At 47.3% G+C, this 22,780-nt stretch overlaps 1 protein-coding gene across 2 annotated transcripts; it reads right to left on the reverse strand.

Moving 5' to 3' along the window:
• Window positions 1-445: 445 nt before the first annotated feature.
• On the reverse strand, window positions 446-22,780 carry DENND6B (DENN domain containing 6B). Of its 2 annotated transcripts, none has more exons than XM_042793141.1 (20): window positions 22,595-22,780; window positions 16,503-16,541; window positions 16,354-16,396; window positions 14,895-15,007; window positions 13,188-13,268; window positions 11,290-11,395; window positions 10,657-10,736; window positions 10,338-10,400; window positions 9,486-9,541; window positions 8,751-8,873; window positions 8,242-8,337; window positions 8,049-8,143; window positions 7,423-7,488; window positions 6,678-6,742; window positions 6,158-6,247; window positions 5,177-5,230; window positions 4,693-4,802; window positions 2,594-2,696; window positions 1,687-1,761; window positions 446-1,369 (listed from the first exon to the last, which is right to left on the reverse strand). In XM_042793141.1, the coding sequence occupies exons 1-20, from the start codon at window positions 22,730-22,732 to the stop codon at window positions 1,247-1,249; spliced, it is 1,719 nt and encodes a 572-aa protein (XP_042649075.1). In that variant the 5' UTR covers window positions 22,733-22,780; the 3' UTR covers window positions 446-1,246. The 2 variants fall into 2 exon arrangements, with proteins under 2 accessions (XP_042649075.1, XP_042649074.1); XM_042793140.1 differs by having other exon boundaries at window positions 6,158-6,262.

Genomic DNA, 22,780 nt, shown 5'->3' on the forward strand with positions numbered 1-22,780 from the left:
GGCTGCCGGAGCCTTCCGAAAACCCGTCCTTTAAGCAAACATTCAGGCCCTGGCCAGACCGGCAGCTGGCGAAATGTAGTTACAGCAGCAGCAATCCACCCTGGGGTTACAGCAAATCCACTGGGAAGGCAGCAGGCAGCCAGCGCGCTCTGGGGCAGAGGACAAGCGCCTCCAAAGCCGGGAGCTGAGCCTCGAGTCTGCCCCACGTGTCTCTCTTTCCCGAGAGGCGAACGGGAGCCGAATGACCGAGCTGGAAGCTGGGTTGTGGCAAGAGCCAGCCGTGGCGAGGGCTGGCGAGGCTGCTCCCCGCTGACCTCGGCACAGGGCCGCTCTGCGAGGTCCCACCCGGCTGTAAAAATCAGATTCTCCAGCATCTTTTATCAGCGAGTGGGCCGCTGACCGTATTAGGTCTCTCACCGCCCAAGGCAGAGCTCCAGAGCTCTTGTATTATTAGAGCACACAAACTTTATTTTTCAAGCAGAATAAATTACGCTTGGAGGCCAGCTCCTCTCTCTGGAGCTCCAGTAGCTGTTGCCATTCGCACAGCACCCCGCCGGGGTCGCGGGAGAGCTCTGTTCCTTGCAGGTGCACCAGCCCCTTCTTCTCTGCCTCTGCCTTGGAACAAAACCAGCAGCATTCCGTGACCAGCAGTTCATCCTCCCACTCCCATCACAGCTGAAGCTCTTGCCGGCATGAGTCAGGCTGCTGAACGGGCAGTGCCAATTTTTTCACATCATTTGTACGTGGGGGACTGGCATCTCTCTCGTTATCGTCAGGAGCTGTCCTGAAAACAGCGCCCCCCCCCCCCCCCCCCCGCAGGGCTGGTCCTGCTTCTTCCAGGCCGGATGACAGCATTGAAGATTTGGGAGCCCAAGCATTAGACACAGATGGATGTGGATATACGGGCAACACGTTTTGCAGAGCCTATCGCATGCTGCTGGAAGCCTGGCTGTCGCTTTCTGACCTACTAACAGCCACGCAGGGAACAGTTTCTCATTTACAGTCCCCTAATCCAGCTCCTACAGCGGGGCCAGACAGAGCGCGGCGCGCACGGCTCCCCGCCTTCCGCCACGGTTCTGCCTCACGCGCTCGAGCCCACACACAGTTGTGAGCAAGGCGCACATCGGGTCGTGCCGCCTGGGTCGGGGAAGAACTTTCCTTTCCAAAGGCAGCTGCAGGTGCTCACAGCGCGGAGCAGGGTGGGAGGGAGGGCCCGTCCTCCTCCCCGAGAGTCCCCTCCCCGTGCTCAGGGGTGGTGCAGCACAGTCTGCAGATCCTCCGGCAAGGAGCCGATGACGGTCTCGACATAGAGGCCCACCCGCTGCAGCGTCTCCTCCTTCACAGGGAGGTGCTGGCACCTGGCTCTGACCTACAGCGAGACAGAGCGGAATTTTAAAATGGCTTCAAAGTTCCTCTTTCCGCCTTGCCTCTGGCTCAGCAAACGTCACGTTGTCTCTTTAGTTCAGGGTGTGAGACAGCAGACAGGGAACTGTCACCTGAGCCTCAGGAAGATGGAAAGACTCAGAACTTTGAATCCTTTCCCGCACAAACACTGAAGCTTCGTGACTGTCCCACTTGCCAGTTCTCCAAATCAGGGAATGAGAACAAAGTTTTCTGAGCAAAAGTCCCTGGTCTCTCCCTGCCACAGACACACAGACAGAGAGGAATGACTGCAGGAAAACTTACCAGCTTCTCGCGGAGTTTTAGCACCAGGTCTACAATCTCCACCTCAGACTTGTCCTTCATCCAGGCCACAATGTTCTAAAGAGAGAGAACAGCTTTCTTCAGGGACATTTCCTCTTTACAGAAGCTGTTCTCAAAGAGATACCCTTAAGCAAAGCCTGGAATGAAAGCAAGGGGGAAGTTTCTCATCCTCTGTCACAACTCTGCTCGCAGCCCTTAAGCCGAAGCGAGCACGACGGAGCTCTCCCCGCGTGTCTGCCCAGGGCAGCATCGAGCTCCTGCCTGCAGGAGAACCAAGGACAGACGCAGTAACGCGCAGGCAGCCCCGGGAGCCTGGTGCCGTGCTCAGAATTTCAATCCGCTTGCCGGAGTCAGGCCTGTTAAAAGAGGAGCCAGCTCTGGCATTGCCCACGCCGTGCTGGAGGGGCGGCGCTGCTGAACGGTGAAGCAGGCGCTGCAGCTGAAGACGCACCTGGGCAGGAGGCCAGAGCTCCTGGGACTACCCCAGTTTAAGAAATTGTACCAGCAGTCACTACTACAAATCCTACCTATTTTCATTAGGCACTAAGGAAGCCAGCAAGAGATGACGCTTCCAGTCTGGCAGTCTGTTGGCTTGGGAAGGGCCCGATGAATGAAAATCAGTTGGCAGAAAGCAGGCAGAGCAGGACCTGCACTGGCTAACGAAGCGGGGGAGCTGAGCCGCTCGCGTTCTTGTCCCCCAGACGGGCTGTTACTCCCGCGCCCTGACAGGCACGAGGCGGAACTGCGACTCCCGAGGGCCCCGGGCCCCGGCTCCCACCCCTCAGCGCAGAACCCAGCGCCCGAGGTCGCCGCGCTCCCAGCGCCCAGGCGCCAGGCCCGAGAAGGAACCACCTCAGCGCTGGTTTCGACACCTGCAGCTGGGACATACCGCTTCACAGATGGCCTCCAGATGAAGGGCCTCCAGCTTCTGCGTCATTTCCTTGTGCCTCTGGCGGTACCAGCCATCGAAGTTGGGAGACTTGAAGAAACGCCTGCAGAAAGGGAGGGGACACTGAGAAGGGGGCAGAGAGCTGGGGAAGCCCGCTGGCTCCACTGCACAGGCTCCCCCTCCCACCGCAGCAGACACAGGCGCCAGAGGATGGGACATTGGGGACAGTGACCCATCATGAGCTAGCAGGCTCTTCTCCGATCTGGCCTACTTCTGTCAGGCGTTAACGTGACACAGCTGAGCGGCTTTAGCAGCTCGTCACCAGCGAGAGGGACAATCCTGCCAGCTCACGCCTCGGCCCATGCAAGCAGCCGTGCTCTTTGCCCTTCGGCAGCTTGACTTTGGCCCATTTTTCCTTTGGAGTTATAACAACTGGGATGGTTCAACATGGGAAGGAATTCACACTCCTCTGCAGCACCTTGCTTAATTCCCCTCCTTTCCCAATATTTAAAGCTTTCAACCATTTGCTAGCACAGACACAAGTCCCATTTATTTGGTGATTTACAACCCTCCTACATAAACAAGGTGTCATCTAGGCTATGACAAAGGATGTGTAATTTCCACCTCTCCGGTGCAGTACAGTAATAAACCTCCGTTTTTACTGAGCTACGCAAGAAAATGAACAGGGGGCAGCACAATACCTGCTTTTATCTCAGAGTGTTGCAGAACTTTAGATCAAATTCGAAATGGGATTGAAAAGCCACTCGCTGAAAGCCAAGGGTTGTGGCAGCAGAGAAAGGGAGAGATGAGAAAGTTTAAGCTGCCACATAGAGCTGAGCAACAGCCACTTTAGCAGCACATTCTTTGCAACAATTTCACTAACAGTGGGGATCTCTCAGATGCCCTATTTCAGCATTTTCCTCTAATAAGAGTGGCCCACTTATCTCTTCGAGCTACTCCCTCCGGCTGCTTGCAGAGAGCATTTCACCAGCAGAACTCAGCTGATGTTTGTACCATTTCTTTTTGCAACGTCAGGGACACTTTCTCAGGCATTCTCCCCAGCACAGAGAGTCCTAAACCCAGCCAAGATCTCAAGATGCTGCTGCGATAAAGACAGACTCATTTTTCAGTCAGGGGTATGGCTCAGGAACACAAGAAACAGTACATGCACAAAATCTCATGGGGTTAAGAACCCTGGAATGGGTAAAATTCTGCACGTACATCAGTTGCCTGCAAAGCTCAACCAATTTACTGAAACTGCTTGTTCTTTGTTACTATTCTTCAAAATCTTAGATATTCAAAATTAAATCTGTCTACCACACCCACACCATAAAGAGTAGAACTGCTTGTTTTCCGCTAAATACTTTCAAAGCACAGAAAGGTACAAACTTTATCACAGCAACAAAACATACTAATCCATTATTATTGTCCCTGCTCGCTTTCTGGAATTTTTTCCCTTCTCCATATCTATACATCTCCCATTTCCCTTCCCACTGGGTGACCAATTTCTGGATTTTTCCTACTCATATTGTGATCAGTGTCTTCTCCTTCCCGTTTATAACTAATTATCCTTTACAAAAACGATGGACAAACTTTCCTGCACGCTCTTGAATTCTGCCCTGAAGAAACTAGGTCCTTCTGTGTTCTAGCAGCGTTGCCATCCTGCAGTAATAATGAAACGGCCGTTGTCCTGAACGCTTACAAACACACCGGATCAAGATCTACAAGTCTTTATACACCATCTGCCCAGGACCAGACTCCTCAAAAAGAAAGATTCCCAACAAATGACACTGCTGATGTCAGAGACGAGTGTCCTTCTCCAGCAGTGAGGACTTAGTTGAAGTTCCTGAAGATGGAGAGCCGACAGCTTCTAAACCCAACTGTATTGACCCATTAAAAACGCAGGATTGATTCTGCTCTGCATTTGCTCTTCCTGACCATTAGTAGCTAATCAGCTCTTCACAGGCATGAGTTTGTCAGGTGACCAGTCTCTGTCCTGCAACTCCCTTTTTGCTCCCAATTCTAATTCAGGATTTGATGTCCACTGTAACTTGCACCAGCTGTGAAGGCGTTAAGGCGAGTAATTACCGAAACCTTACCTGTAGAGGCCTAACCAGTCACCCTTAAGTACACAGGTAAGCTGGGGACCAGCATGCTCAAGGGTCTTCATGAAATCTTCCTGACGGAAAGGACGAATCTGTGGGGGATTCTGCACAACAGAAAGACCATATTACACAGCACCCACAAGAAACGGGGGGGAAATGAGATCTGTATTTGCCATGGCAGAGGCTGCACAGGGCAGGCTCAGCAACTAGAACAAAAAATGCACAGGCATCTAATGCAGCCTTGCTGGTAAAATTCAAATTAGATTCACAACAGCTGAGCTTACAGCAAAACAGGAAGCATCTGTCCCAATGGTTGTTTCAGCTTTATTTTTTTTTTCTTTTTAAGGGAGTAATAACCCTCTTCCTTCAATGAGGGAAGTTCACACTGAGTATCAGAGTATGTGCTCAGCATATGGCATAACTACTGCCAATCCCTGCAGTCAAAGGAAAGCAGATGCAATTGGAAAACTGAACATACCTTCCATGGAGTAATGGCCCTCTGCAGAGGCATCAGACTTGCAATATAATGCTCCTAAGAAGAAATAAAAGAAAAAGAAGCTATAACAATCAAGGAGCCTCTTGCATAGTCACTGAGTTTGACAGTCTTCTCCAAAACATCACAGGCCCAACCAACAGCCTCCCTCCTACTCTCTCTGGGTTTTTTCTTCATAACTGCTTTTTACATGAGCCTGTGTTCCCGCTTGTTTCCCATCAGGGACTAGGTCACAAAACTACACTGTGAGAATCCCACGCATGCCATGGGAGAAAAGGCCAGGTGGGAAGAAGTTGGCAGGAAGGACTAGAATCTGAGAAGATGCTCTGTCCTCCCATGTACTACCTCCCAAGATGACGTAGAAAAGAAAGTGGAGGAGCCAAACTTGGCCAACTGGATGGTCACCGAAAAAAGCACCAGCAGCTTCCTAGTGGGATGGGACGGAGAAGGCCTTGAAAGAAAGCATTCGCCAAAATCTGCCTTGGGGTGGTGAGCACCACCTGGACAGCCCTCTTAAGCTCTACAGCAATGCTTTGCAAAGCCAGATGGGTGGATTCCCACTGGCAGCGGGTTTCAGTCCAGCGTTAGAGGGGAAGAGGAACGTTTGGGGCTCCCGTCCCTTCCCTGTATATCTGCTTTGACTACCTGCCGAAAAGGGCGAAGAGTTGGCACTAGAATCAACTATTCCTACCTCGCAGGAAACCAACAATGTTCTGTCTTTACACGTGGTGTGCTGAACATCCAACCTGCAGATGTTTATGCTAATTGCTGAAATTTGCATTCAAGAGGCATTCAGTTCCTTTCCATGGAGTAAAACACCTCTATGGAGTGCCACATCCTGAATCCATTATGGATGCTCAGGTGCGGGTGAATAAAAGAGGGCAAGTGCAAACTTGTCACTCCAGCATCTCCTGTTCACCCCCCCCTCACCCTTACAGCACCCTGACAAGTCTCTGCCCAACTCACCAGGGGAATAATGAAACTCTGGGTGAGCTCCAGGAGGTGACGCCTCAGAAGGGCACTCTGGACTTCAGACGGGCGTTTCCGCTGAATCCCCTGCAAGCACAAGCCCTGCATTCACAAAGGTGCTGTTCTCTATTATGCAGACAGACACAGAATTTGCAAACGCTGCAGCTATAAGCAGCCCGCCCAGAGAAGTCTGGAAAACTGTGCCGCCCAAAATACGTATTCCCCTCTCTAGTTAAACACATCGCTCACATTTCACTCCACAGAATCTGTTTTTTCAGACTCTTTTTTTGATAAGAATTCTTCTCACGCAGGTTGAGGTAGACCCAGCATTTAATCCATAATATCAAGCCAAAAATTTTAAAACTGGCATGATAAACATGTCCAAGTATACTTGACTAAAGCATTACGCACAGTAAAAAGCCTGTTCCTTCTGGAGAGTTTTGCCTGTTTAAATCAAGCTGTTAGCAGTTTTCCCACAATGACATACAGGATGTAGGATAGAGTGGAAACTGCTTACCTTTAGTAATCTTTTTATCAGGGTTTTGTCTTTGTGAAGGAATGTTTTATAGGAAGTATAGATTCCTAAATTAAAAAAAAAAAAAACAAAACAAAACAACAGAACCAGAAGTTAGAAACAGATCTTTGCCCACATATGTAGAGGAGGTGCTGTTATACAGTGCAGGGGTAGGACTGAAACTCAGCACAAACCCTGACAGCTCTGTGTGTGTGGATAATTAAAACAATTATTAAAAAATAATCTTTAAATGATGGATTTGCTAGTGCAGCCAGTACTCACAGCAGGATTAAAGGCCACTGAACTATCTCAAGGACCTTCTCATGTTAAGCTTCTGGTGAGGTAACTTACTGGGGTCAGGTTATGGCTAGGCCTGAGGTGAACAGGCAGTTAAGTGACAGCTAGCTCGCTCTAGGTAAGCCAGCTCCTTTGACTCCCATCACATCTAAAAAGCAGGTACGATATATGAAATAAACCCAAGAAAATGAGAAGCTGTTCCCCCAACACTAAAATAACTTGTTCAATTAATTTAAATTGTTTTTTTCAATCTCAGAACAAAGCTATACAGTTTTTCTGTACCAGATGGGGCATGCCCTACTGTGTCGCCGATCAAGTGTGAGAAGATGATAACGCTAAAATGTGCATTTGTTGAGATGCAAAGAATAAGGTACGCCGTGTTCGCATGCCTGCACAATCCCCCATGTGGAAGGGGAAACAAAATCAAATGACGTCTGACAAACGGACTTACCTGGTTTCGTGTCTAGAGTTTTTAGTTTAGCTAGCTTCTTCACCTTAACTTGCTTGGGCAGGTCTCCTGTGGAAAGACACCAAATGACTTCTTCGGGCTCCGAGTCTGCCCTCACAGCCACCGCACGCACACGAGACTTCGCACTCGAGAACATTCAGTCCTACACTCGCACTGGAATCACATCCTCCCTCAACTCCACCCCCACAGAGGCCTTCTCATCTGCTAACTTTCCTGCTAAAATGTTGGAACAGGAACATGTTAAGGGGGCATTGCAAAAAAACCTACTCCTCAACCTAGAGGTTTTCTTGGCTTCAGAGACACTAATCAGAGTCTCTCTCTCCACCTCTCTGTTCCTCCCTATGCAATTTTCTCTTTCCTGCCCAGGAAGGACTTCTCCTTTTCTTAATGATTCAGAAACAAAAATGACAGCAAGTTATCATGATTTGTCTTCACCATTGTTTGTGCTCATCCTGCACATCGACTGAGTCAGTCAAGACTGCCCTTTGGTTTCTCAGCTCTCACAGGAACGCAGATGTGGACAGGGATGGCTAGCACTGCAACTGCCAGCTCACTACTAGCCCCTAACAAGGTCTACCAGCACAACAGGACGTTGGTTCCACCCTTACCTGACATTCTGAGCTCCCCAACCCGAAGAATGTGCGGCCAGTGCTGGAGAGTTTTGATAAAGAAAGGGTTTGTGACTCCCACAACGATGTTTGGCCTAGGAAGAGGGGGAAAAAAAGCAAAGCAATGCTAACCTCGGGGTTTCCTTCACACAGAGAGTGGCGAGCGGGTAGCAAGGGTCTACTGGCTACTTACGGAGCTTGTGTCCTGGTGGTATACTCTTTAAATTCACTGTCGTGGATAGTAAAATAGGGGCGGTAGTCACAACAGTACCTCAGAGGAGCAAGGCAGCTGTAACAAAAGACAGAATAGTTGCCATACAAACTTCAGAGGAGGATTGTGTGTTTACATCAGGTTTACCTCCTAGAGCAGTGTTTTGTCCTGCCAGAGGTAACACTCTGGAGGAGTTCCAGGGTTGGGGTTTTTTGTTTTTCTGATTTTTTTTTTGCTAAAGCAGATTTCAAAGCTGGGGAGACAAAGTTCCTCAGGGCTATGAACCATCAGGCCTCCCAACACAGGAGAGTCACTTTTCTCTGCCATTGGTGGAATATGAGCAAGACTCTAGCTGTCCTATTTTTCTTACATGCTTTCATAGGCAAACTCAGTCTAACACAGCTGACTCAGCAGAAGAGTGGATCTGAAAGACAAACACTGCCAGAATTGATTAGTACAGTTTTCTGCATCTCAGAATTTGAGGGCATTACCTGGTAAGTGCCAGAACCATTTCTGAAGAAACTGTAGGGGATGGTGCCATTACAACAATTGGCTCTCCCAGTAACATCAGCTCCCACAACATCTGGATATGAATTAACACTGGCTGGAAACACCTGTCAGTGACAGGAAGAATGGGGTTAGAAATGCAGTTCAGAAAAGACCAGACACAGTTATTGCACATAAGCCCATCCAGATGTGCTTCTAGCTGGGAATTCGAAATCTAGGATTGATTTTTAGTCTCCCACAACAGAATGCCATGTGTCTTTACACACGCTGCTGCTCAACCATTTTATACATGTTTAAAGGAAATGCTTTAAGCAATGTAAAACAACCCGCTGATCACATTGCTCTCAGTATGCTTTTTGCATCTAAACAAAGCAGAATGCATGTGGATTACAGCGGCTGTATGTCTATTAGAATAGCACCTGTAATGCTGAAAAGTTTGGTTCAGACACACAACGTGTATGCTTTATGGCTTAAACTGATCACCAGCTGAGGCCAAGGAAAGAAACACTCCTCTCACCAGGATACGGGGGGGATTACGTTAAGGGCAGTGCACACAGGTTTAAACACTGCGTGAGCTCTGCAAGCCAAGTATTCTAACTGACACCCTGCAAAGCAGTGATTTTTCATTCTTCATTATTCCTACGATTTGTAAGATACTCTGAGCAAGGGGAAGGGAAAGCAGATGAAGAGGAGAGGGTTGCAACGGTGGTGGCTCTCACCTGAAAAGATCCAGTTCGTGAATACTGGGGAGAACCAGTGGGGCTGGTAACAAATTCTAAATGAAGAAGGAAAAAAACACAAACAACCCCAAAACCGTTAGCAAATGGAAGCGTCCTGACTAAAATGCCATCTAAACCGACCACATCAATCACAGAGTAGCTCCCTCTACAGTAAGCACAAAAAGAAGAGAACAAGGTTAATGCTCAGAGGTATGAGCCACGAACAGATCTGGATGGGGCACTCAAGGTCTAAATGAATTTCCTTTGCTAGAAGATAGCCAAGAATCCCTTCTTTTCAAGGTATGAAAGACTTCCTGTGTCTACTCCTTTATTTTCTAGAGTTTCCTCTGGGGCAAGGCAGAGCTTAAGATACATATAGAGACAATAAGGGTTGGTAATATGGGTACCAAAAGTTGTGAAATATGACAACGTTTTTCAAAGGAGAGAAAAAGGGAAAAAAATCAAATAAACAATCAAAATCAAAGCTGAATAAAAGCAGTAAAGATGTTCAGACAGCAAACGCTGCAAAACAGAGAACACTACGGTAGGGTCTCGTGGAGACCTACCTATGCATGAATTCCCAGGAAAGGCAAGGTGAACAAAAACTGTGAGAACGAGGCACATAAATAACTTGAAGCACGCAAATTCTGTGCAGAGAGTCCTGTTTTGAAAGACACAGGTAAGAGAGCACACAGTTTGAACCAGATGGGTAGCTTAAATCACATTAGTCTTTGGCCAAAGTGGTTTCAAACAGGACAAGGTTGAAGGAGTTCCAGTTCTTCTCCACCCTCCCTCCCCAGTAGTCTAAAATCTGCTCGTCACTGGCTTGTGTCATGCCACTCTTCATCTCACCTCTTGATTGAACTGCTTCACTGGGCTTGATCCTGGCTTATCCACCCTTGATGGGATTCCCACCTGGATTACAAATAAAACAGATTATCCAGGGAGATGGACTCAGTCAGCATGCACACACGCTTTGCTGTCTTTCCTAATAAACATCCACATGAGAAAGCTTCATCAATTATCAATTCCAATTGTACAGAGGTTAGGAATAAAGGGAAAGAATCTAGAGCAAAGAGCAATTTTAACCTCCAGAAGAAAAAGGGATACGTGTTCCACTTCCCAGTTTGCCTCAGCCTGCTGCTGAGTACAGATTATCAGCAACAAGTACCTGAATGACAACTCCCATCACTGGAAGGTTCAGGGTCTGTCCTGGCACAGGAGGCGGCCACTGATCAATCTCATTGCAGACTGCAGGGACACAGGTAAAGAAGAAAGTTTAATCTGAAGGTCAATACAGCTAATTCAGCTGGTCCTGTGAATTCTGCCAATTTAATTATCACTCATTCCTAGTTCGTGTGTCCCCCCCGGCTAGTTGCAAACAAACACTGTATCCAATAATTGTGCAAGTTTAGGTCAGACACCAGACTTATGTCTGCACCACCGCTCCCAGTGCGGGCCCAGCAGCGCTGTACTGCTGATAAATCACGGATAAGTTGAATAGTGCAGTAAAGGCCTAGACAGAGATGTGGCATTAGCAGTTTTTTCCTCTCTCTGGGAATACACTGTATGCAAAACTGACAGCATCATCTATTAAGGTTGTCAGACGTTTCCCATTAAAGCATCCTTTACAGCTGTTTATAATTTTGACAAGCCAACCACTTGGATGAAAGTTTTTCCCTGTTGGAATTTGTTCCAGGATGAACTAATTTGGAACATTTCAGCTGTCTTTCAAGAACTTCCTGATAAAACCTCTGAAAGATTTTGATATGCAAACCCTCCCCTCCCAGATCTGAGGGCTCACCTGCCTCCAGGCACGGCTCCAGTTTGTCAAAGTATTCTGGAGCAATCAGCTGCAGCAACGACTGGAACAAGTTCACATATGGAAGGCGTGACACCAGCACCAACGACTGAAAAAAGGTACATTTAGGAGTCAGGGACCCTTTGACTTGATCATTTCTAGCACTGCCTATACTTGCACTGCTTACTAGAGGGCTACACTTAAAACCCAACATCAAAAACATGAAAGAACTCAAAAGCAGCACTTCTACTGGTGGAATTCCTCCTAGCTCCGTAGTTATTCAGCCTCCACGCTTTGGGAGGCCCTGAGTACCCACACAGGCCAGGAGCTTTTTGTTTAATGAATAAGCACAGCTGGCAACTTCTACCAACTCAGAGGGATGAGATTGGGACCTAGCAAGAGATCAACTGGAGGAAAAATGAAAATAAATTGCTGGTAGGTTCAAAGCTACCAAAACAACCATATCAGTCAGAGCAGTGCAAAGGAGCAGACCATTGAAATTGAAATTAGGTAGATAAACGAAATAAAGGAATTCTGGGGAAGAACAAAGTAACTTGAAATAATGCTGATTTGTTTCCAGCAATGCCTCTTTTTGTTGTTGTTTTGGCTCCCTTCTAATGCTTCTTTGGGAGATATATCACTGCTTTTTACAACTTTTCCAATTCAGTCCCACTGGGGGTTTTCATTACTATGATGATTACTCTCTTCCTTTAATCATTAATTAGGATCCAGTGAAAATTTCTGCAACAGTTATTTAAACACCTCCCTTCCAACTCAAAACTTTGCCACTTCAAATAAAAAAAAACCATCCGAGCGTGACAATATACTTCACTGAGGAATTCCATGTGCCCATTACTTTTGTAAGTCTACCAAAGGGCAAGGAAATTAGTCTGGTATAAATATCTGTTCGTCAGGTCCCCATGATGTCCAGTTTCTCTAATCCTCCAAGTTTCTGAGTGATCAATCTACTGCTTTAGTGAAGACAAAGAAACTCATTTCTGTACTGGCATGTCTCTTTGGAAGAAACTCCATGTCACTGCCTAGAGGTGGAGGAGAGAAAGCACAGCAGGCTGAGTAACTGCTGGGACAGAACAGTGTCCCCATGGTGTCCCCTTCCAGCACGTTACCAGACTGATCTATGAAGCATCGCTCTCTGAAGAGCGGGTTTCAAAGGCTGTTTGTTTGAGAGGATGGCATTTTAGCTTTTGATGTGAAAAAACACTACCGAAAGAGTAATTCCAAGGACACATGGGAAAACAGGGATCTTAGGATCAAAGTAAAATATCTTCTTTCTCTAGAAGTCTGAAATTCCACTCTCCTTCAGGCCGTGACCGTAACTATCTGTCTGAATAATACAAAGCACTTTGCATATTTATGCCGAAATAAACGTGCAGTTTATGTTATTCTTTCCCAGTGTATGTGTCAAAGGAATTTACGATAAGAGACAAGGTTGGTGAGGTACCAGCAGTGTCACTGCTGCTAGTTAGAAGCAATCAGCCCAGCAGGAAATCCACTCCCAGACAGCTGCTTGGAAGAAGAAAAATTAAATCAATAATAAGAGTAGGGTTAAGGCATAACTAGCAGAGACTGCAGTAATGAAGTATATGCTCTCACTGTCCGACACTAGAGTACATACTGAAGCAAACGGTCGAGTACTTCAGGATCTCATGATTCAGACAGCAGGTCACCGCTCATGTGATTAAGACACCATGGCAACCGCATCCAGGTTTGTTTGGAATTACACTTTCCACATATTCCTGTTCTCCGTGACCTTTGCTGTTTCCTGCAGAAACACTGTGGGTGTCACGTAGGAAGCGGTGCTATTTTACAGCTATGGATAGGTGCCTTTTTACAGCTATGTACCGGTTGAGAGTAGCAAGCTATCTGGTTTCAGTACTCACCTTCTGAAAATAACCTCTCTTCATCGAGCTGTCCTTGACTTGCCTGAAGTATACATAACCGAAGTAATGAGCTGACTCCCGCTGCAAGAGAGACCCACAATGCTGTTACTGAGACAGCGATCGCTGCTATCGCCAGGCTCCCTCCGGCCACCTCACTCCTGCTACGACACAATTACAGCACTCCCTCCTATTCACCAAAGCTGTCCATGCTTAGCGACCTGGGAGTTGACCAGGCAGGAAGATAGAGAGGAGATACAAACAACGAACTTCACAAAAAATTACAGCCTCCAGCCAGCACCTTTCACCAGCCCCTTTCTGCAGCACCTTCGGGGCCGTCATCTAAAGTGTTAACTGAGGTTTCCACTAAAAGGACCAGCTGAGCCAACCCTCTGAGCTCATCCCTGCTGCCACCCATGTGCCTGGACTGTCAGTTTTCTCTGCCAGCTAGAGGATAATGCGTTGTTGAGGAAGGAATGCATCACCTTCTGAGAGGAGGAAATGGCCTCTACCATCCCCACTGCATTCCTCTTTAGCCAGGCATTTAAGGCAGTACCAGTCCAGCTTCGCTCAGGATGAAGCACAAAGCTGACTGATGCTTCATAGCACCCACGAAAACTAAGAGATTTAATACAAATCCCCAGCAATCATTTCAAACATGCTATGCATTCTAAGTTCCCACAGACAGCAAGGAGGAAGGATAGTTATCGGTGCCAAACGCAAAGACCATCATTATCATTTTTTGAAGGCTCACAGGCCCCACAGTTTAAGGCACCTTTTCTCTTCGCAATTATTTTTCCACCACAGAATCCAGTACTTTGGCAGTTTTACTTCCCTCACCTTCTTTAAAGCTAGGTGAATCTGTGAGATGGTGTCTGATTGCTACAAAGCAGTTAAGATGTATGCAAACTGAAAAATCTCTAGACCGGAATTTAGGAAAAGAAATCCTCCTACTCCCTCCCAGGCCAGCAATCCATTTCTGGATTGCGTATCACCAAAAAATTGCAGAAGTGCTAAAAAGGCGCATGCACAGGAAGCATCATCTCAAAGGAGAAAGCAGAAGAGGACAAGTGGATCTGATGGCCATCGCCTCAATTAAAAGAAGCAGCAGTGCTCAGCACATCCCTTCTCTGCATGGAACGGGCAGGCAGCTCACTGATGGATAAACCACAACTAACAGACACTCCTGCCATCAGGGCCTGGGCATGGCTAAACCAGCCCGCATGCTGCACGCCGAAGCGGGGATCTGCAGCATGCCAACTATTCTGGCTGGTTTTATACACATAGGTTCTGCAACAGATGAAAAGAACTGTCATCCCTCAACAAGAGGTAAACATCTAATTTGCCACAAGGATATTCTCGTCGTGCTTCACGGTAGCGTGCGCAGGCAGCCCTGCACCCTGTTGGATGTCACCTGGCTGCCACCACTTATCTTCTCGCTGTAGCTAGACATGACCACTGCTCCGATCCGGGGTCCCCCGACTCACTTCCATCTGTCAGAGTAGCTGGGATTCTCGACATGGCCCTCTGAGTATTAACATGGAAGTAACTCCCTGTGCTGAAAGCTTTCTCCTTTTCTGACTGTTCCCATGGCCAGAGGAAATGAGTATTTTATGCATAGGAAACAAATCAGAAATCTATTTGGCTTTTAACCCAAGAACGCTACTGTTTGCTTAGCAGGTGTAAGTAGTGCACTGAAATGCAACTGACCTGCAGCGTTAGGGGCGCTTCTCTATTGTACTCGCCATCATCCTCATAATGAGCGGTCCTCTGTCCCCCGGACTGACGGAGGCGGAAGCTAAACTGAGTATCCCCCAGGCCACCTGAGACAGAGAAGATCACAAATGCTCAGGAAAAAGTTTCAGTAAAGAGAAAGCTGGAAATTGGTTAAACCCGAAATGCTGACATAAACAGGGATGCTGACGTGCAAGGAACTCCGAAACTGAAAATGACGTGGAGAGGGACAGCATAAAGAAACCCCCAAAACCCAGTGCAAGGCAGGAGGAACACAGAGCTGAACACAAGAACTGGTATCATTAAGCTAAACCTTGCCAGGCCATTGCTGGGAAGCTTAAAGACAATGGCCAGTATCATCAATCCTGAGCAGCTGCAGCCACCCCTTCTTATCCACAGCCTTAATCCAGGACCACACAAACACTGATTTTAAGGACAATCCCCAGTGCAATAGTTCCAGCAAGTGAGCTAGATAAGCACCACAGCCGGGCACCTCCCAGGTCCCGCTCTACTGCTCCCCCCCAGCATACTTTGTACAGCAGGGGGGGGAAAAAAAAAAAAAAAAAAAAAAAAGCACGAAGCCCTGATTTTTGTCAGTTGGATGGGCAGAAGGGGTAGGGCTGAGTGCATACAAAGAGGTTGGTTATGAGGAAAGAGTCAAACACACGAAGCTCACTGAACAAAAATCAAGGTGCTACATGGGGGTGGGAGGACACACTCCCTTCCTGGTGTCTGCAGATGCTACGCTCCAAAGAAGAGTAGACTATTGTGTGTGTTCTGAAGATACCACTATTAGTAAACAACTTACTTTAATAAAAGAGACATTTAGCATGAGTGTTCACTAAGCTCTGAGAAACCAGTGAAAGTACAACCTTAAAAACATCTGGAACTAAACTGGGGAAAGCTGTAGAAAACTAACAGTCGGGAACCATTCTTAAAGAAACAGGTACTGGGATGAATTAACCTGCTTACTTCTTACTGCCACCTTTCTGAGTTATAAATACAAGCTTTGAGAATACTTTTGCTGTGCAAGCAGCCTCTCCCCATCTATTTCCCTTCACTGAGCACTTCACTCGCAAACATAGAAATGCTGACAGTTGACAGCTACAAACCTCAGGGAACCTACCCTTCGTGACTATTTTTTATATTTTATTGGCACGGGTGAAGCATGAGTGTGCAAGGTTATCCAGAAATTGTCCTGTCACCCACTGGATCACAGATTCTATAGCCAGAGAGCAATCAAAATGACAAGGAGCCTCTTTGTTCAGACCTAAGGGCTGGGTGCTCCTTGATGTCACGGTTCTAGAAGATACAGCCCATCAGTCTCTGCTGCATCAGAGGTGATGACTCACTCTTTCCATCATGAACCCATTTCTTTCCTGATGGCCACAAACCATCCTGCAGGCTGCAGGCAAGGCCCACAGATGCTACTCACCTGAGTAGGAGTCTGGGAAGGACAAGTAGCAGATACTAGTTTTCTGTAACAAACAAAAACACACAGTGAGGAAAACCTCCCTCACTGCTGCTCAGTATCTTTAAAACCAGGGGAGAAAAAAAAAGAAAAAGAAAAAAAAAAGTTATTACCTCCTTCTCTGTTAGTCTAAAGTCATAAGGATACACCAACTGCAAAAGAAACAAGAGCCAATAAGTCAATCACGCTGTTCCCCCCTGACTTCTACACAGATCAATAAACATTGCTTCCATGCAGTAAGTGCCTTATTTTTCCCAGAGTACCGTATCCTACAAGAAGGTACATCCACCCCTTTAAAACCTGCCAGTCAATAACCCACCGCACCGAGCCTGTCACAGAATCTGTATTTATTCAGGCAGATTTGGAGACAGACCGAATGGCTTATATTTTACTTAGACTTTAACTTGAGAGTCGATAGCTCAGTGAACAAACAGCCCCACCACCCTGTTGCTAACTTCTCCGTACCGATCCCTGACGTGCAAACATCTGTCTTCTCTAAAGCAGGCAGGAGAGGACTATTCCAATGCTGCTTGAAATTATGTTAGTGTATACTTACTCTCCAAGCCGAGAAAGCATTAGTATTTAATTTTGCACTTAAATACAAGTTTAGAAATTGCCCCAAATAATGTCCTATATAGAATTTTTTTGACTTTACGTATTTCTAATTGTTGTTTGGAGGAGGGTCACTTGTTATTTTGATTCTTCTTAAATCCTGCTAAGAAATCACTTACAATTCACTAAACCCACCAGATATTCTGAAGGAGGGAGGAAGACTGGCATCATGGGCTGCTGACAGGTAAAACCAGATTTCACAGCAATGAAATGAGAAGACAGACAGCAGGGACAGACTAAGAATGGCTTTGAAAATGAAGTTATGCATAGATGTGATGAGGTATGGAAAGAAGAGCCACTGGAGGATGTCACAGAGAGCGTTAACAGCTGTGACTGGGAGAACAACCTTTGAAGCAGCATTGTGCAAAGGTTGGGGCAGGGCAAGATTGCTGTCCTCAAGGGCAGAGGAACAGATGTAGCAATGATCAAGAAGAGACAGCGATAGCCTGGACAAAGGTTCTAGCTGTATGAAGAGATTAGAAAACAACATACCTTATGTACATTAAACAATACAAAGCCTGGTGGTAGACACCGACTTGGGTATCTATCCTAGCCTCTGGGGTGAAAACGCTTATTTAATGGTCCTGAGTGACTGGTGAGCTAGAGATGCTGTGCACAGTAACCAAAAAGCAGAAAACAGGCAGCGGGAGAAGTCTGAGAGGATTTGGAGCTCTGGTTTAGCCTCCCTGATTTGATCTGTTGTTACAAAGACAAGCCAAGATTTATTTTGTACAGAAAGAGGTGGGTCTGGCACAGGCTTGAAGACTCATGCTTTGTCAGCATACCAGTGACAGCTGAATTGTGTTACACCCAATTTATCACCCAGCATTTCAGATAAGAAAGATTGTCAAGAATTTTAAAGCATCTAGTTAAAGACTCTAGCTTTGCAGCTGAACTCTATAAATGCTGATAACACTGTTTCTGCATTTGCTGTAACCCAATAAAAGAGAACTCGATGCAAGACTTCTCAGGTCAGGGCTGAGGGCAAAACTGCAAGCAAGATCCACGAGCAAGATCCACTACAGAAACAATCACAGCCAGAAGTGAGAAATGACACAGCTACAGCAATAATGAGTTTCACATGTCACTGGGCAGAGGATAGAAACCGAAGTCCTTACAAACTGCACAGCCTTTATAGCCCTTCCTGAGCGGGGAACACAGAAATTGCAGGTGGCTTTAAATAACCAGATGAGAAAGAAACTAGCACTGAATGACTTGAAAAATGGAGATCTGCTCATCAGACTTCTGCAGCTCCCGGGCAGTAACTCTGCTTCAGGTCAGTGTGCGAGTCATCTGGTACTCAAATCAGGAGCTCTCTTCAGCGCTTGACTCTTCTTACAAGTCTATAAATAGCAAGGGTGGCAGCACGCCAGAGTGCTGGAAGTTCACCGAGCGCGCTGGCTTCGCTCTAACAATTCCCCACTGATTCCTTGGCAAGGTCATCTAATCAGCTTCAGAGAGTGAGTCAAATTAACAATTAAAAATTACGCTGATTAGCCTTCAGTTAAAGCTTCTCTGAAAGACGAAAGCTACAAAAATACAGGAGCAAAATTATCACATCCAGACTACAGCGATGAGGCAGCACATGAAGGCACGACTAGAGAATGAAAGCTTTTTAGACACTGAAGCACAAAGGGATGCATTACAACTACGCCACAGGAGAAGATGCACTTCTCTGCTTGCTGTATTCCTGCATTAGGCAATTGAATAAATTCTTGTGGTTATGACTAATTTAGTGATCATACAAACATTTATTTTGTTAATAATGGATAGACCAGGAACGGAGACCTGGACACCCGATGCTGGTTTATGAAGCAGCTCAGGAATCTCACAGCATCGTGCTTTCTGCAATGCTTGCTGATGATCTAAACTTAAGTTCAAGAGTCAAGACAGACTTCTAGCTGTCCTGCTGCATTTTCTGGGGGTCTTTCTGCAAGTAAATCAGACCAGAAGTGGGTATTGATGGCTCCTAGCTGCTTTGTGGGTCCAAGTTTAAGATACGCTAAGTATATGTTTCACTTGGAGATGTGTGCTCAGCATTTGGGGGAAAAAAAAAAAAAATAAAAAAATCAGGCCCAAATGCTTCTGACTGAGCACAGAAGCACTAATAGATCCAAAACCTCAGATATCATGTTTCTAAAAAATAAGCGTTATCTTCTGCATCTTTGCTTCCCCTTCAGTTTAACAGTCTGACATATATGTCGGGGGGGGGGGCAGGAAATCACTAAATATTTAGAAGATTAAAACCCCAATCTAAACTAGTAAGAATCCTATAAATCCTCAAAAGCAAAAAGACAACAACAACAACAAAAAAAAGGAACGTTTTCCTTGTAAAAGTCCCTGGATATCTCAGAAGTAGCCCAAAAGGGCTTAAATTATGTCATAACTTGTGACGTAGTGCTCTCTCCCATCAATGCTGAATTAACAAGCGTGGAGGTGACACATGTTGTTGAAAACAGATCCTTGCACTAAGGCTTTGCTGTTGATATCAGCAAGGATGCCAAGTGCTCTGCTGCTGTCATAGCAACACAGAGAACATCCCAGAAAATGACTTCTGGTGACTCTGAAGTAAGCCAGCTCCACAAAGTGCCTGTGTTTGGAAAAGCTCAGGGAGGGAGAAGCCAGTGCCGTTGTGAAAAGGGATATTTCAGAGCCGCAGGGAGGAATTTTCAGCGTTTCTATGACAGCGGCACCAGAGAAGTCGGAGCCCTCGCCCTCGGAGTCGGAGGCCAGGGGCTGGCGGGGAGGGCTGCTCCTGCAGGACACCGACTGCCAGCCGGAGACGATCCTCTCAGAAATGCTTCTTCCCTCTCCCTGGTATTTTTGCCAACTGTAGTTGACTTTTTGAAGAAATGTGAATTGGTGGATGAGTCAGAATGAAACCTAATTTCTGCATTAACCTACGTTTTCCTTTGTAACGCCTTTTCACCTGGATATTTAAAAACAAGAGTGGGACTCACCTAATTTCAGGCCAATGGTGTATCTGCACCGTGAGACAACTGCACAGAACACAAGTCATGCAATATTCAGAAATCTGAGCAGACCCTAAACAAGCTCTTGGCTGTGAAGTCGTACCCACAGATCCTACCCCATTCTGGGGTAATTTTGCCTTTCTACTCAGTGTCGTTGAAGGACACACACTAATCAGGTTTCAACGACGTGGCTTCTGCGTAGATTTGGGCAGCAAGGGAAAAAAAGAGATGTTTTATCTGAAAAGAATCCTATACTCAGGAAAAAGTAATCTTCAGGGAAGGACGTCAATGTCTCAGCACAGAAATCCTGACTGGGACAGGCTTGCTCCTAAAGCAGAACTGCAGGGGACTTCCTAAAGTTGGTCTACACTCAGGATGTCTGCATCTTCACACACTGATTTACAGAGACGATGCAAGTATGGTGCAACCTCCCAAACAGGAGGTTTCCTTTCTTTCTGACTCACTTTGCTGTGGGCACATGAGGTAGAGCAAGTTACTCCAAGTATTTGTAGCCTGTCACACTGTGTAATCCTTGGGTGCGTGAACAGCTTCTGTGCATAAATCACTCTTTAGAGGGATAGATGAACATCCACAAAACCACAGAGAGCTCTGTCAAGATCTAATCTGTCAGCTACACTGATCTGGTAATGTCTATGGCAAGCTTCCCGTGCAAACTGAGCCAGGACTGAAGTCCCACAGGGCTGGGTGCCACGGATGCATTTTTTTCAACCCAGAAACTTGCAGTTGGGAGCCCAAATCATGAAACTCCCTCTTCTCGGCAGCAGAAATCAGCCTGCTTGGAGACAAGCTGCAGGATGTGGACCCAATCTAAAACAACCAAGGCAACAGATGGAAATAGGGAATAGGCAGGAAGATAATGACACCATTTGCTTGCTGGCAATAGTGACATTTACACTTTTTTCAAATTTTTAAATACTTTTACTTGGAATTCCCCTGTAAGACAGTAACAGCTTAAGCCTTTTTATTCTTCCAACTCCATCAAGAATGGAACCTGGGACCTTTATCACAGAGATTGTTCTCTGCCTGGCTTCCTTTCTGCGCAGACCCCTGTTGCTTGCCCAAAGCCTTTGCTCAGAGGCAGAAATCCACAACCAAAGGAAAAGCGATGGCGAGGTTGTGTCATCACCCAGGCCAGATGCTGAGATGTTCCCAGTCTTCTTGGTCATTTATGCCTCATCAGAAACATTTTCCCATCAATAGTTATATAGGCAAAACAGGAAATAGGAGGAAAGGAAGCAAATGAAGAAAAATATCTGGGGATTAACAAATTACTGCACACCTTGATGACAAAGTCCCTTCCTTATAATGCTACACAGGTAAAAAAAATAGTAAGAAAGTACCTTTGTAGCTACGTATTAAAACAGATCTATGAAGCATTAAATTGTAAATGCTAATTATTATCCCAGCATCATTTCCAGGGTATATCAGGTCTGGTTTTGCAGGAAAGAACATAGAGCATGTGAAACTTAGGTCTACAGCAGATTTTAAAATTTATTTTCAGGCCTCGTGGAAAGAAACATAGTCAAGTATTTAAGAAAACAGAGCAGCAATAGGCTAGCTCAATCTCTACTGCTTTCTATTCCCTTCAGAAGCTTCAGCATGACTTTAAAAATTGAGTCTCAATCCTCTGAAAAACAGCGTTAACCTCCTTACAGAAAGGCAAAGTGAGGAGTACTTCCCACAATTACACAACAAATATCAAGGGATTTGATATAATGCCTTAGGTTCAGAATAATCCAGACACATCTGGTCCCCCCATGTAGCATTTTCTTAGAAGACCAACCAGCTCTTGCCTTCGGTCCCGTTACAAGCCTTAGGTGTCTAACTCCCTTCAAATCTTCTTTCAGAGGCAAACAGTCCAATCTTCCAGGGAATAGGGAAAAACTGCTCCAGCCCTTTCACTCCCAGTTAATCCCCTGTGGCCCCCCAATGACTCCCACAGACCTATCAGACCTCCCGGGAAGCCTCCGACAACTCAGGCTGGCAGAGCTGCCTCAGCACCCCGGTCCCTCCCCACTGCTCCCCCACTCCCTCCCCATCACCGTCCCACGACACCCACCTCAGCCCCTCCTTACCGACCCCACACATCAGATCTGCGTTTCTGGGGGAGATCCACCCCTACCCCCCCGCTCCCTAAACCCACGGGCTGTTTTCCACAACCCTTCCTCCTCCTCCTCCTCCTCAGCAGCCCTGCGTCCACCCCAGTCACCCCCTCCCTGCCCCCGGGGGCTGCCCCGGCTCCTCTCGGCCCTGCACGCCCAGGGCTGCTCCTCTGCCCACCCCCTCCTGGCACACCCACCAGCTCCCTCCACCCTGCCCACAGCCTCACCCCAGCCCTAATTCTGCCCCTGCTCCCCCCGCACCGGGCCCTCCTCCACCCCTGCCCGCTCCCCCCAGCCCCCTCTGCCCGCTCTCTCGCCCCCCCCCCCCCCCCCTGCTCCCCGTCTCCCTGCACCCCAGCTCAGCCCCGTCCCCCTCATTTTCGCTCTGCCTCCACCCTCCCCCGCCTGCTCGCTGCCCCACACCCTGCCTGTCCCCGCTCCCCCACAGCCCCCGACCCTGCTCGGGCCCCAGACCCGCTCCCCGGCCCTTGCCCGCACCTCCATGGCCTGACCCAGCTCCAGGTCGAAAGTGACCACGCAGACACAGTCGAGCCAGGCGGAGAAGCGGGCCCAGGGCAGCGGGGAGGCGGCGGCGGACCGGCGGGGCCGGGGCTCGGCCCGGCACAGAGCGTCCATGGCAGCGCCCGCTCCGCCCGGCCCGGCCCGGCCCGGCCCGGCCCCGCC

This window comes from Tyto alba, unplaced genomic scaffold (assembly GCF_018691265.1).
Source record: "Tyto alba isolate M040663 unplaced genomic scaffold, T.alba_DEE_v4.0 Super-Scaffold_2, whole genome shotgun sequence".
NCBI classification, from domain to species: Eukaryota; Metazoa; Chordata; class Aves; order Strigiformes; family Tytonidae; genus Tyto; species Tyto alba.